This window comes from Vitis vinifera, chromosome 2 (genome assembly GCF_030704535.1).
Source record: "Vitis vinifera cultivar Pinot Noir 40024 chromosome 2, ASM3070453v1".
In the NCBI taxonomy this organism is placed as follows: domain Eukaryota; kingdom Viridiplantae; phylum Streptophyta; class Magnoliopsida; order Vitales; family Vitaceae; genus Vitis; species Vitis vinifera.
Window position 1 is genome coordinate 10,542,378 of NC_081806.1, and position 13,708 is coordinate 10,556,085.

Consider the following 13,708-nt stretch of genomic DNA (forward strand, 5'->3'; position numbering starts at 1 on the left):
AAGAATATTTTCTAGCCAAGCAGTTTTCAGCAACAAAAGCAGCCTGTCAGAAGTCATTTCAGCCGAAAGCAAGATTCTGGGTCAAAAGTCAAAAGTCAAAAGTGCTACAGTTCCCTCTTACTGTTCACTTTTACTATTCAAGCACGGGTCTACTATTCATTGTTACTATTCAAGATTCCTTTTTGCCTATTTAAGGGGACTCGATCCTCATTTGTAAGCACGCTTAATTTTCTCTCCCAAGCTTATGCTCTCCCTTCTCTCTTCTTTCTCTCTCATCATGTAAAGCCCTTCAAGCCCCAAGCTTTCTTCAAGTTTTCCTACCCTTGTCCATTGTAAGATATTTCTCCTTATGTATAATATAAATATGTTTTGATTACCTCCTATATGGATGGTTTTTAATTAAGTTTTGTTTTCATTTTATTTTATGTTCTTGTACCGCCTACATGGTCGGTTTTAATTAAGCTTTGTTTTTAATTTTATGTTTTTTATTTTGTACCGCCTACATGGTCGGTTTTAAGCTTATCATGAACTAACAAGTTTTTTGGTTCCTTCTCTTTAAATTTCTTGTTGGATATCTTTTGTATCATCTAACCCTCTTCTTTGTTTTGAATCATGGCATAATTCCTGTTTTCATTGCATATGACATATATATATATATAAGGTATATTATGATGCAAGATCATCTCTTAACAAGACAATTTCTATTTAATACATATAGTACAACATTTCTTTGAGAAAGTGATTTGAACTAAAATGGTTAATTTTGTTCTCACACTAAGCATTCTATGTGCTTAAAGTTTGCAGTTGTCTATTCTAGAATATATGGAGATATGTCATCCCAATACTCTTTGCTAAATATTAAATACCTCTTCATGATATTCAATGTGTAATGGATGAAGTCCTGATGGTGGGTTCTCATCTGAATGTTACTGCAAACACACACAAAGCCCAGCCCACGAAACTCAGTTATAAAACCAAAGCAATATGTCAAAATTTGCAGTAATATAAAGTGAAATTGCTTATCAGCAATGCATGACAGCATCTTCCTTGTACCACATATGAGCATGTCATTTTCAATCTATAAATTTCTGGGTAGTTGCTTTTGAGTCCAGACTTGTCCTACTTGGAATTTTCCTAGTTTGAGAGTTTTCGTGGCCGTATTTAAAAAAGACAGCATGTCAAAACCAACTACATCTGTATTTCCTCATTATGGGTTGAAGAACCTGCAGCAAATAGAATTTAGTTTGTTTTGATTCATTTTGATCACATAATCCTGATTGGATTGAGTGACAATGTCTCTGATACTTGGCATACTTTAGGAGGACATAATCAATATTGGAAAGATCCACCACAGAGATTAAGAAGTGCAGGAAGGCCTCATGCTTCTTTTCCAGATCTATCAAAGTCAAAACTCAAAACAACACGAAAATGTGTAGCATTTACATTCCATTTTCTCATCCTTATTGTTTGTGGTGTTCTTAGCTTTGAAATACTGTGATATGACACAACTATATTTTGTGATTCCCGTCACGCCATGCTCAACATTACTACAATTTACACGGCTTAAAAAGAAGATGAATGAAAGATTCAAAATAGAACCTCCTTCAGCTCTTAAGGAAGTGGTATTTGGATTCAACGTATGTTTCTGAATCCCATAAAAATGATCCAAATGCCACTGCCTCCAAGACTAGCATTGTTAATCCAGAAAACGTAATTGAAACCACTTCATCATTGGAAGTATCAAGGGAGCCGTCCTCAGAAACTCTGACGTCAGGTTTTCCAAACAGGGCCTGTGTCTGCTTTTCAATCAAGGAAATCGCTTCCTTGGATCTTATAGTTGCATATCTCTGAAGCGTCTCCGCATCCAAGTACATCACATAGGATCTCAATCTGTATGACCCACCTTCAACAGAATCCAACATGCCTCCATCATCATCATCATCAGCTGGAATTCTAATCAATGAATCTGGATCCCAAAGGCGATTTGCTGGTCCTGGATCTTCAAAACTTAAGCGGTTTTCATTGAAGCCTTCTGGAAGGGTTTTCATAGTTCTTTCAAGTTGGTAGCGCTCATCCACTCTCTTGAGGAAATACCCATACATTATAGAAGCAGCATACAGCTTTCCAAGTTTGATTTTACTGATCTGAACAATCGTGTCGAGGGGCCCTACAAGCCGCTCACCAAGAACAAGAGACAAGTGGCTCTGTATCATCTCAAATGCTTCAGGAGAGTGAATAGACTCTAGTTTCTGCTCCTGGTTTGGCCAAAAGTCCACCCGCCCAACAGGATCTGAGGTAGCTGATATCTTCGGAATCATTGAAATGTTTTTGTCTACAAATTTCTGCACAATCAAGCAGTATAGTATCTCCTCCAACACCTTCTGCCTTTCCTTCTCTCTGACCGCAGCTATTCTCCTGAAATGTAGCACAGACTCCTCAGAAATAAAATAGGTTGATGAAATTAAACTCAACATTTGCATAATCCTTAGAAGTAGAGAACTAGACAACAGTTAAAATCCCCTGAACCTTACTCTGGTAAGCCTAGTGTGTAACATGAGTGGAGGCATCCAATGGATGCTAATCTCTGCTGACTGTCCTGCTTTGATTCCTTTCATAGCACCAACAAGTACTTGTGCTTGTGCTTGTGCTAGTGCTAGTGCTATTCTAACATTGTTGCATCTAAAATAGTAACTGTTCTTCCAACCTTATGTTTTGGTAGCAACTCAACTGAAGAAGCATCCAACTGTGGCAGAAGCCCATGAAAAGGAGTTAAAAAACAGCCATTAAGGACACAGGCAAACTAGGTCTTCAACACCATTATCAGCTGATCCTATGGCATTACAAAGGTCATGGATGGAAAGGATGTCGTGGATCATAATGGCAGTCACTGTTTGTTAAGGACTATACAGTCTGTCATGGCCTGTTAGATCACCTGTTGGCATATGAATGAGACAAAAAAGGGTAAGCCCAATTTCTCATTTCTTGGGACATTTTCTCCTCTGAGGCCTCTTAAAACTTATGTTTCTCCTCCAGGTCAGTACAGAAGTTCACGGCTATAAAGGATGTTCTGGATCATCATGGCCGGGGGAGAGGGCGAGGGAAAGAGGGAGAGAGAAGGAGGGAGAGAGGGGGAGGGGGAGGGGGAGGGGGAGAGGGAAGGAGGGAGGGAGGGAGGAAGACAGAGAGCGAAAGGGTAGGAAGGGAGGAAGACAGAGAGAGGGTAGGGAGGGAGGAAGACATAGAGAGAGAGAGAGAGAGAGGAGGGTGAGAAGAAAGAGTGGGGGAGAGTGAGGGAGAGAGAGGAAGGAGAGAGGGGGGGAGAGGGAGACGAAGACAACAAGAAAAAGAGAAAAAGACAGAGATACAGAGAGACAGACAGAGAGAGTTTTACCTCAGTATTTTTATAGAAAAATGTTTTTCATATGTTTCTTTCTTGGGAAATTTCCTTTCTGAAAGGTAAGGGCAAATGACAATATAACATATGCATTCTTAAATTTGAAATGCTTTTTCATAAGAAAAATCACTTTTTTTTCTCATGGATTTTTCTATGGTTCAAAGGGTGACAAATGAACAGCCATTCTCCCTATAAGATATCCATCAAACATATAATGTTGCATTAGTACGAGTATCAGTAAAAAATAACTGTACCATGCTAATACGTTTCATGAAATAACAATAATTTTTTTTTTATAGATAAACACACAAGGATATATTAGATAAAGGGAGCTTGAAAGGTGACCCAGAGCATACAGGGAGTATACAATTGCCGCCTAAAAACAGAAAAACAAAAGGGAAAAACCCTCACCAACCCTCAACAAGAACCCAACCAATCCACAAAGTTGAACAAAGTTAAGGGGCCTACAACTATAGAAGATTTAGCCTAAGAAAAGAAATTACAAATAAAGGAATTTTTCAATCTTTAAACCACCAGGACCTCATTATCAAAAACTATCCTATTTCTTTCCTTCCAAACCGTCCAAAATAAGCAAAGAGGAGCTGTCCGCCAAACCTTTCTATGCTTCTTGCCCTTAAATGTAATATGCCAACCTAAAAGCGTGTCTCTAGCCGTGAGCGGAAGGACCCAATTAACACCAAAAAGAGAAAACACGAGATCCCACAAAATCTTCACCTTAGAGCAATGAATAAGTATGTGGTTTATCGTCTCCTCTTCAGTACAACACAAGGAACATCTGTTAGCTAAATACCAGCCCCTCCTCTTGAGTTGGTCTTGAGTAAGAACCTTCCCCCATGAAGCTTCCCAAGCAAAAAAACCCACCTTTGTAGGAACATACGGACACCAAATAATCTTCCACGGAAACAAGACTGCACTGCTAAGATCAAGAGAGTTGTAAAGGGACATTACAGTGAAAATTTCATTTTTCGTCTCTTTCCACACCATCCTATCCTCCACATTAGCATTCAGCCTCTTTCCCTAAATGGTCGAAATGAATCTCTCCACCTCCTCCATCTCCCAATCATTGAAAGGTCTAAGAAAGCGGGGAGTCCACCCTCCTTCTTCCCCCGTTGAATCCCAACAGTCCGCTACCCACGCGTCTTTAGAAACCACTAGATCATATAAGGAGGGAAAGGCCTCGCAAAGGGAAATGTTCCCGCACCAAATATCTTTCCAAAACCGCACCCTTTTGCCATCCCCCACCGAGAAAGAAACATTGTTGAGCAACAACAACACTTCCTTACTAATTTCCTTCAAAAGCCCCACCCCATAGCCCTCCCTAACCCCTCGGGTCCTCCACCCACCTCTTTCAATCCCAAATTTCATACTAATAATAAGCTTCCAATAGGAGTCCCCTTCAACCGCAAAACGCCAACTCCATTTGCACAAGAGGGCCCTATTGAGGATAGAAAGATTTCTAATCCCCAAACCACCCTTTGTTTTATGAGAGCAAACAACAGCCCACTTAACAAGATGAGGCCTCTTCTCCAAAGCTCCCCCTCCCCAGAGAAAATCCCTTTGAATTTTCTCCAATCTTAATTTAACCACTCTTGGCATACGCAATAAGGACATAAGGTAGATTGGCATGCTCGCCAAAGTGATCCGGATGAGAGTGATTCTTCCACCCTTAGAAATGAATTGCCTATTCCACAAGGCCAATCTTTTCCGCATCCTCTCTTCCACTCCGTCCCAAACTCTCATCGACTTATGCGAAGCACCCAAAGGGAGCCCCAAATAAGTAGAAGGAAGTGAACCCACTTTGCAGCCCAGCTCGGCAGCCAATAACTCAGCATTCTCCACTCTACCCACCGGCAAAATTTCACTTTTGTTCAAATTAATACGCAAACCTGAAGTAGCTTCAAACCACATTAATAACCAACTTAAAAAAGCCAATTGCTCTTGGGAATCCTCACAGAAGACTAGCATATCATCGGCGAACAGCGGGTGCAACACTTGGATCCCCCCGCCCTCCCTACCCCTTATCCTGCAGCCTGAAAGAAAACCCCTTCTCACTGCTCTATTAATGAGGCTACTTAAAGCCTTCATACCTAAAACAAAAAGGTAAGGGGAGAGAGGATCTCCTTGCCTTAACCCTCTAGTACTCCGGAAAAACCCGGTTGGAGAACCATTAACTAGAACACAAAACGAGGCAGTGGATATACACCACTTTATCCACCCAGACCACTTCTCCCCAAAGCCCATTTTTTGCATCACTAATAGAAAAAAGTCCCAGTTAATATGATCGTATGCCTTCTCTAAATCTAATTAACACAAAACCCCACTCTCCTTTCTTTTCAGCAAGGAATCTATGACCTCATTAGCTATTAACGCAGCATCAAGGATTTGCCTACCTTCAACAAAGGCACTTTTGGTTGAAGATACCACCTTTCCCACTACCTTTTTCAATCTATTGGCTAATACCTTTGCGAGCAGCTTGTAAAGACTCCCCACCAAATTGATGGGTCTAAAATCGCTCAAATCTTCTGCCCCTCCTTTTTTTGGGATTAAAACAAGGAAGGTGTTGTTCAAGCTTCTGACAAATTTTCCCCTCTCAAAAAAATCTTTGAAAAAACCCATGACCTCAACTTTGACGAAATCCCAATAGAATTGCCAGAACGCAAAGGAAAACCCATCCGGACCCGAGGCTTTATCCCCATTCAGCTCTGCAAGAGCCGAAAACACCTCTTCCACAGAAAACATCTCCTCCAACCTGGCTGCCTCCTCAACCCCAATACTGTCGAATTCAAGACTGCTCAAACAAGGACGCCAACCACCTGGTTCTGTTAAAAGATTCTGAAAAGCCCTCACCACTCCCCTTTGAATATCCTAATCTTCTGTTAGCCAGGTGCCATTGACCTTAATCTTTTTCAAGCAATTCCTCCTTCTGTTAGCATTTACCATCTTATGAAAAAATCTCGTTTTTTTATCACCTTCCTTCAACCAAATTTCTCTTGACTTTTGTCTCCAAGAAATCTCCTCCATCAGCGCCCATTTCTTGAAATCCTCCCTAGCCTCCTTTCTCACCTCTAACTCCTGCTCGTTTAATACTCTCAGTCTTTCCTGATTATCCGAGTAAGACACCTTTTCCAGAGCCAACCTTTTATTCACCCCCACTTTACCAAACACTTCTCGGTTCCAGTCCTTCAACTTAATTTTTAAAGTCTTTAATTTTTCTGTCAGGATAAAACTATAGGACCCGCTATAGTTGAATCCTTGCCACCAACCTTTTAACAACTCCTTAAACCCCTCCTCCTTCAGCCACATGTTCTCAAACCAAAACGGACTGGGACCACTCCTCACCCCACCCCCATCCAATAAAATTGGGAAGTGATCAGACACCGGTCTTGGGAGAGAACTCTGAATCGCCCCACTGAAATGGTTCTCCCAATCCTCCGACACTAGAAAGCGATCCAGTCTAGACCTGGACAGACCATTCAACCCTCCACTCCACGTAAACAAGCCCCCCTAAAGAGGCATATCTCTTAAATCCAACTCCTCAATCACTTCCGAAAATCTTCTCATGGAACCAGTCAATCTTCCTTCTCTACTACGCTCTAAGGGAAATTTGACCGCGTTAAAATCCCCGCCAATACACCAAGGATCAGACCACAACCCTCGAATGGCACCTAACTCTTCCCAAAACAACTCTCTGTACCGTTTCAAGGTAGGTCCATACACTCCCGTAAATGTCCACAAGAAGCCATCCTCACAATTTTTAAAACAACATGAAATTGAGAAAATGCCCACCTCCATGCCAACTAACTCCAAAACTCTTTTATCCCAAAACACTACCACCCCACCAGCAGCCCCTCTTGCACTCATGGCCCCCAGCCTATGAATCTTCCCACTCCAAGACTGTGAACAATCCCCCTGGACATGTCTTGAATTTTGGTCTCCTGCAAACACACCAAATCCGCTCTTTGCGATCTAATCAAAGCCTTAATAACCTTCCTTTTATCCCTATTGTTGGCCCCTCTTACATTCCAAGATAAAATCTTTATCTTCATCTAATGTTTGAGATTTTAACCCCACCATTTCTAGCCAGAGCTTTCTCCTTCCTCGCATCATTATAATTTAAGGACCACTCCAATTTTTTCAATTCACGGTCAAACTTAGTGGTTCCTGAGATATCTTTCTTAATATTCTACTCTCTTCTCCTTTTAGTCCTTAGGAGCAAATTCAACAATTCGCCTTCGAATCCTTTCGTCGAAAAGCCCAAGAACTTGCTGAACCTTGCCAAGCAGCTATCATCCGACCAACATCCTTTTCCTTCCAAATCCTATAACAGAATCTCCAACTCACCCCCCCTCCCCCCATCTATACGACCCGAGGATTTCACCCCCTCAGTGCCCAACTCCCCATTGCTTTCATCTGCCAGGATAATGCTTAGGGGAAGCTGCTCCTCCCCCTCAACCACAGAGACTAAACCAGTCAAGGCCCCCTCCTTCGCCCCAGCTTGGTCTAACTCAAAAGAAATAGAAGAATAAGAAAGCTCCTGACCCCCCACAGAAAGCGCGGAATATTCGACATACCTGGAAGCTTCAACGCACAACGCTTCATCAGTCATCGATCCTCTTTCCACCACCACCGAGACTTCCAAAGGCTTCGCATCTCGAGTTGAGCCGACAATAGGGTCATCGACCTCATTTACGCCTCTCTCCATTCTTAACGACCGTGCCCTAGTACAATCGGCCGAAGGATCTTCCCCTAGGGCAAGGGGATCGGGCTCTCCATTTACGCCTCTCTCCAAGCATAACAAATGTGCCTTAGGAAGAGAGGCCGAGGGTCCTTCCCCAACTAAAGTCCCACCATCCTCTACGACAAGGCCCTCAAGCCCAGGGCCCGAGCCCTTATTCCCTTCTTTGCAGCCCATCGCGTCAATAGAAACTATGGGCCTGCAGTCCATAACGACCACAGAATCAATGGGCCTGGAGCCTTGGCCCACCAGCCCAAAGCCCGCACCCTTCTCCCTTTCTCTGCAGCCCAACCCCTCTTGTATTTCTTTAAAAGGGCCCAGGGGCTCCCCGCTTTCTTTAAGAGGGCCCAGAGGCACCCCTTTAACTAACCTGCTAGGCCCAAAACCAGGGTCTTTTGGCCCAAAAATTGAGTCTTCCATCCTTTTAAAAGACAGCTCCTTACCCCCATTCTCACATCCATCACCAGTACCTACCCTCCCCTCTGCTATAGTCCCTGCATCAGAGGCAACCGCATGAAAGAAGGAAGTCACACCTCCAAAAGAAGACACATCAAGCACACCCTGCTGCAACCTCACCTGCTCCACCTTCTCCCTTTGACTTCCATAGTGAAGAGCACGTGATGTTCCACCGTCAGCTTCTCCTTCCCTTGAGCCATCTTCTCCCCCAAAGCCTCCCGCCGGCACCACCTGCGTGAACCAGGGAGAAGACTCCCACCACAGTTGAAGGGAATAACAACCCATCCCCACAACAATGTGAGCTGTGCTTGGAAACTCCTTGTTCACGCACTTCACAAGGATTCGAGCCCACTGCAACTCAGACAAATCTAACGATTTTTCATCCGCTGCTACAAATCCTCCACACCCATCCCCAATTCTTTCAAACACCTCCGAGCTCCACAGATGAAGGGGGAGCCCAACCACCCTTACCCAAACTTCTTTGGCACCAGAATCTTTACAATGACACCCCACCTCAGGGTTCCATCTGTCCAGAATGATAACATTCTCCTTAATGTTTCTTAAAACTCTGGCTAAAACACATTCAACCTCACTTGAAGACTTGAACTCAAACAGCAAGAGCCCTCTTCCTAACCTATCAATCCTCAGATTCCCCATTAAAGCCCAATGCTGCCTTGCCCAAATCCTTACGAACTCCAGCTCAGGAAAAGGAGCTAAGTTAAGACCCCACCAGCCTACTAAACACTTTTTTAACTGATCTAACCTTCCACGCACTTCTCTTTCCCCCACCTCTAACCAAACTGCCTGGCCTACCCTTCCTGGGCTTGTCTTAACCGCTTCTGCATAAGATTTCAACTCCCCCCCTTTCTCCCTCCACTGAACCTTCAATCCCTCTTTCTCCCTCAACAAAACCTCTTGCCCTTTGGGAACCTGTAAGCCACCTGATGGAGCCACCCCAAAACCTCTCAATCTCTCAGCCAAAGAGCTCCAACCAAGGGATTGTCCCTTCCCCTCTGGAACAATAATGCTGTACCTTTTTGATTCAATATCACGGACTGAGCAGAGGATGAACCTTCCTGCCTCATTCGAACGGCACTCCAACCTATACTTCCTATTCCCCTCCTCCCAGCCAAAAGCCCAAGCTCGGTTAATACCCTCTCTGCAACAAGCTTCTACTCCATCCAGTAGGTACCTTAAACTAGCCTCCCCAAATCTAATCCAAGAGGAGAAACCTTTGCTTCTCTCCCAAATACAGCCTTTCAGTTTTCCTCCCACCTCCTCAACCAAAATCTCGAAAGATTTGGATTCGACCACAAAACAACATCTTCCTCCCCTTTTGAATGAAGGATCCATGCAATCTTACCTCCTTCTCTTAAGATTGCTTACACCACCACCATTTCACTATGGACAACAAGCATGCTTCTGAAATAACAATAATAATAATAATAATAATATGTTTCCAACCAAATCTCTAATCCAAGATATCTAATTTATTTTAAATCAGAGACAAAGTCATCTAATTTATTTTAAATCAGAGACAGTGAAGTCGCTGTTTCTCCTGCATCTTTAGGCACAAAAGAAGGGATGATATAAAATGCATTACAAGTAAAAGGAGGGTTTTTCCCATTCATTCCCATCTCCACTCGTTTTATCAACACATGATCCAATAGAGTGATTATTTTGAACTAAATGCACCAAGTCTCAAACATGAGATTGTTTATAAGCATATATAGAAGAGCTTATTTTGGACTAATCCACTCTAATCTCAAACATGAGATAGTTCATACACATATTCCTGTTTCCCTTACATAAAGGACAATCTCACAATAAGATTGATAAAAGGAGGTTCTGCTTCATGTTTTTCCAAGGTACAAATCCCCTGCTGCCTTCTGGGGTTAATACTTAATAACTACATCTGTCAGCTGATTTAGAACATGAAACATTTCTATTACCCATCCTATGTATCTCTGAGAACGACCATCATCTAATCTTCACACTACAAGCAACAGTATGTATTTCTATCCATCCTATCCCATTTATCCACTTTCCTGTTCTATTTTATTTTATATCCTCCCACAAGCACTTTCAATCTAAATTCTTGAACTTCACAAAATAAGTATCCAAAATGAAAATTCAAAACTCATTATAATCCTACCAAGGAACAAGAATCCAAAATATTAAACTGTCTCTACAGCCCGATTTTATCCTTTCTGATCCTTAATGACTTCTAATTAGAACATCAAACTTTCTCCACTTTTGCATCTCTAATCTAGAGTAATCAGCACTATCAACTCGATCCAAACATGCTAGGTTAGTATATATTTTAGAATCAAACCCAAAAGTCCATACTCAAAAGCATGCTTTCTTAAAATTCAAATTGTGATGTCAAAATCTAAAACAGGTATATTTATGGGTTACATTCAACTGCTAGGAGTCCAGAAGGGTAGGTAAAGTGATCAACATACTTACCTATAGAGGAGAAGATCATGAGATGAAGGTGGGGTTTCCTCTCTCTGTGCATCTCTATCCGTCTGAAGATTCTCAAGCTGCTGATCAATAGCTGCAGGGAGTAGATGTGGATGGGTTTGCAATATTTGGGCCAAAAGCTGGCCAATTGGAGATTCAAGTTGAAGAGGAGCAACTGGAACCAACTCATCATCTGAATTCACTGATGCTCTCACTGTTAATCCTCTTACTCGACATTTATCCAGTCCAACTCCTAGCTTCGGAATGCAAAATGAAGGGCAGCTTCTGAAAAGAAGATTCTGCAAGAAATGCAGAAATAAATATATGTCAATGAGTAGAATTGAAATGATGAGCAGGAGATTATCAAATCCTAACAATACTGTATCCAACCCTGAAATGCAAATCATGATTACTAAAGCATTGTGATCAAAATGGGGCAAAGCAATGTGGAACTCTGCAAAATGGGTTCTCTATTGCAACATTTTATTCCAATCTAAAGTCAATACAGTCTTATGCTGGAATTTTCAATTACAATTTCCTCTTGAGTTGTTTTCCATATGTCAATCAACCTAACAACACAATATCCAGTTAAAAAGTCCATAAATCAACAATTTCATCCATAGAATAGGGTATAGAAGCAAATCATCATCAACTATAAATTGTAAGCAAACAGGTCTTTTTCTCTCCTCTGATCTCCTCATAAATGTCTTGTATAAAAAATTTCAAAGATATCTATTCCATGCAGTGAGTTTTCAAAATCAAAACATCAATGGCCACTTGCTTCACGTCCCCATGTCCCTCAATTTTTCTTATCTACTAAAACAAACTCAATTGTCTTTTAAACTGTGGATCTCATCTCTATTTCTTGAGTCATTCTCATTTCTTAAGGCTATGTTTGATTCCTAGAAAGTACTAAGGAAAGAGAAAAAAAAACCTAAAGAAAAGTTGAAAGAAAATCAAATATAATTAAATTAATTAAACTTTTATATATTTTAAAATTATTTAATGAAGAGGAAAAATTAGTTAAACGAGTTTGAAGTGAAGTATAAAAATAATTTATTAACTTTAAATCTATTTTCCTTCTACCTTTCCTCTCTATTTTATTTACCTTGCATTTTCTCTCAAGTTTTCCGGAACCAAACATAGGCCAAGTCTCCCAACTTGTCAGAGATAAGAAGAATATTTCATTAAAAAAAGACATTCCGTAGATTACCTAAAACATAATATTTGCTTAAACAAAAAGAAAATATTACCATATAATTTCTTGAATTTTCAGTGTTTCACTGATTCAATATATATTTCAACTTCAGAAGCCTGTAAATTATGTGTGTGCACAAGATGTCCACCACCTCATCTAGTGTATGTAGTCAGACTTAATGAAGATTGAAGGAGGAGGCACTTTGCGACCACCTAAAAGATTGAAGAATAAAACTTAAGCCACAACAAATTCAATGATTTAGTCCTCTGTTAAGCAAGGTAAACCACAACCCTATCTCTGACTTCCAAAGCCAGAATTGAGTGGAATTGCAAATAACCAAAACATCTAAAATTCTCTTCCTACATCACCCTCCCTGCTGATATCACCATAGAAATTGGACGAAAAGGGGAAATGAAAATGAAATTTCCGGTGTTCTATTTTTATCGGCAACCAAACAGCCTATAAAGATAAACAAAGCCAACCAAAAACCCTTCATCTGTTCTAACGGAAAAGGCCTTTTCCCTTTGAGGCCTCCAATTATCATATTTTTACAAGGAAGCATGAAGTAAAGGCCAAAAAGAAAGAAAGAAAGAAAGAAATTGAATTTTCGTGGGAAACAAATAGAAGCAAAAAGGAGAAGACAAAGAAAAGAGAAAAAAGAGAGCTGGAGAAAGAAGCTGACTTTGAAGGTTCCAGCGGAGAAAGTATGGGAATGCCTAAACTCCGGGGAGCGGAGGCCGCCGTTGGAGGGAAAACCAAGGAACACGTCGACGCCGGAAACCTGCATGTTCTTCCGTGGATTTTCTCGAGTCCAAGATGAGAGAGATCTGGGAGAGTGTGGTAGTTGAGGAACTGTGGTAGATTTTATTTTAGATTCTGGTTGACGTGGCACCACCTGCAGGTAAAATAAATAAATAAATAAATTTATTATCTCTCAATTCTAATCCTAAATTTTTTTATTATATTATATTCTATTTATATATTTTATTGATGAAATATCTTTACAAAATAATATATTTGATATTTAAGATAATTTATAACTTTTATATAAAATGCAAGAAATCTTTAATATTTACCCAATCTTTGATATTTATCTTAAAAGTTACAATTATTTATTATTTTAAAAAATAGGGAAAAAAAAAAAGTTTCCAATTTATAGGCTTTCCATAAATGAAAAGGCATAGATTAGACGGGTGGATTTGCTACCAGATTCAATGGACACACTAAACAATTTACAAGTTGATAGAGATGGTATTTGAAAGCCAATTTTTAAAAATTCAAATTTGGGCTTATTTGGAAGCCAATTTTTTGAAAGAATCCAGGGTGCCAACTGTCTAAAAGGGACAAATAATTGAAACCATTGGCCATTTGCACATACTTTTGTACCACCACAAGCAAAAAGCGTCCATCCATTCACACACGCAAAAACAAACAGCCA

General features: G+C 40.8%; 1 protein-coding gene across 2 annotated transcripts; it reads right to left on the reverse strand.

Annotated features, from left to right (window-relative positions):
- Nucleotides 1-1,365: 1,365 nt before the first annotated feature.
- On the reverse strand, nt 1,366-13,293 carry LOC100260823 (UV-B-induced protein At3g17800, chloroplastic). Of its 2 annotated transcripts, none has more exons than XM_002276616.5 (3): nt 12,953-13,293; nt 11,076-11,371; nt 1,366-2,415 (listed from the first exon to the last, which is right to left on the reverse strand). In XM_002276616.5, exons 1-3 carry the CDS (start codon nt 13,055-13,057, stop codon nt 1,605-1,607), a joined length of 1,212 nt encoding a protein of 403 aa, XP_002276652.1. In that variant the 5' UTR covers nt 13,058-13,293; the 3' UTR covers nt 1,366-1,604. The 2 variants fall into 2 exon arrangements, with proteins under 2 accessions (XP_002276652.1, XP_059590554.1); XM_059734571.1 differs by lacking the exon at nt 12,953-13,293 and adding an exon at nt 12,326-12,887.
- Between the last annotated feature and the right edge of the window lie 415 nt (nt 13,294-13,708).

Coding starts and splice junctions, on each gene's coding strand:
- LOC100260823 (XM_002276616.5), bottom strand. CDS start 13,057: ATGCAGGTTTCCGGCGTCGACGTGTTCCTTGGTTTTCCCTCCAACGGC. Junction 11,372..12,952: donor TCTCCGCTGGAACCTTCAAA/GTCAGCTTCTTT, acceptor CATTTCTTGCAG/AATCTTCTTTTCAGAAGCTG. Junction 2,416..11,075: donor CATGATCTTCTCCTCTATAG/GTAAGTATGTTG, acceptor GCTACATTTCAG/GAGAATAGCTGCGGTCAGAG.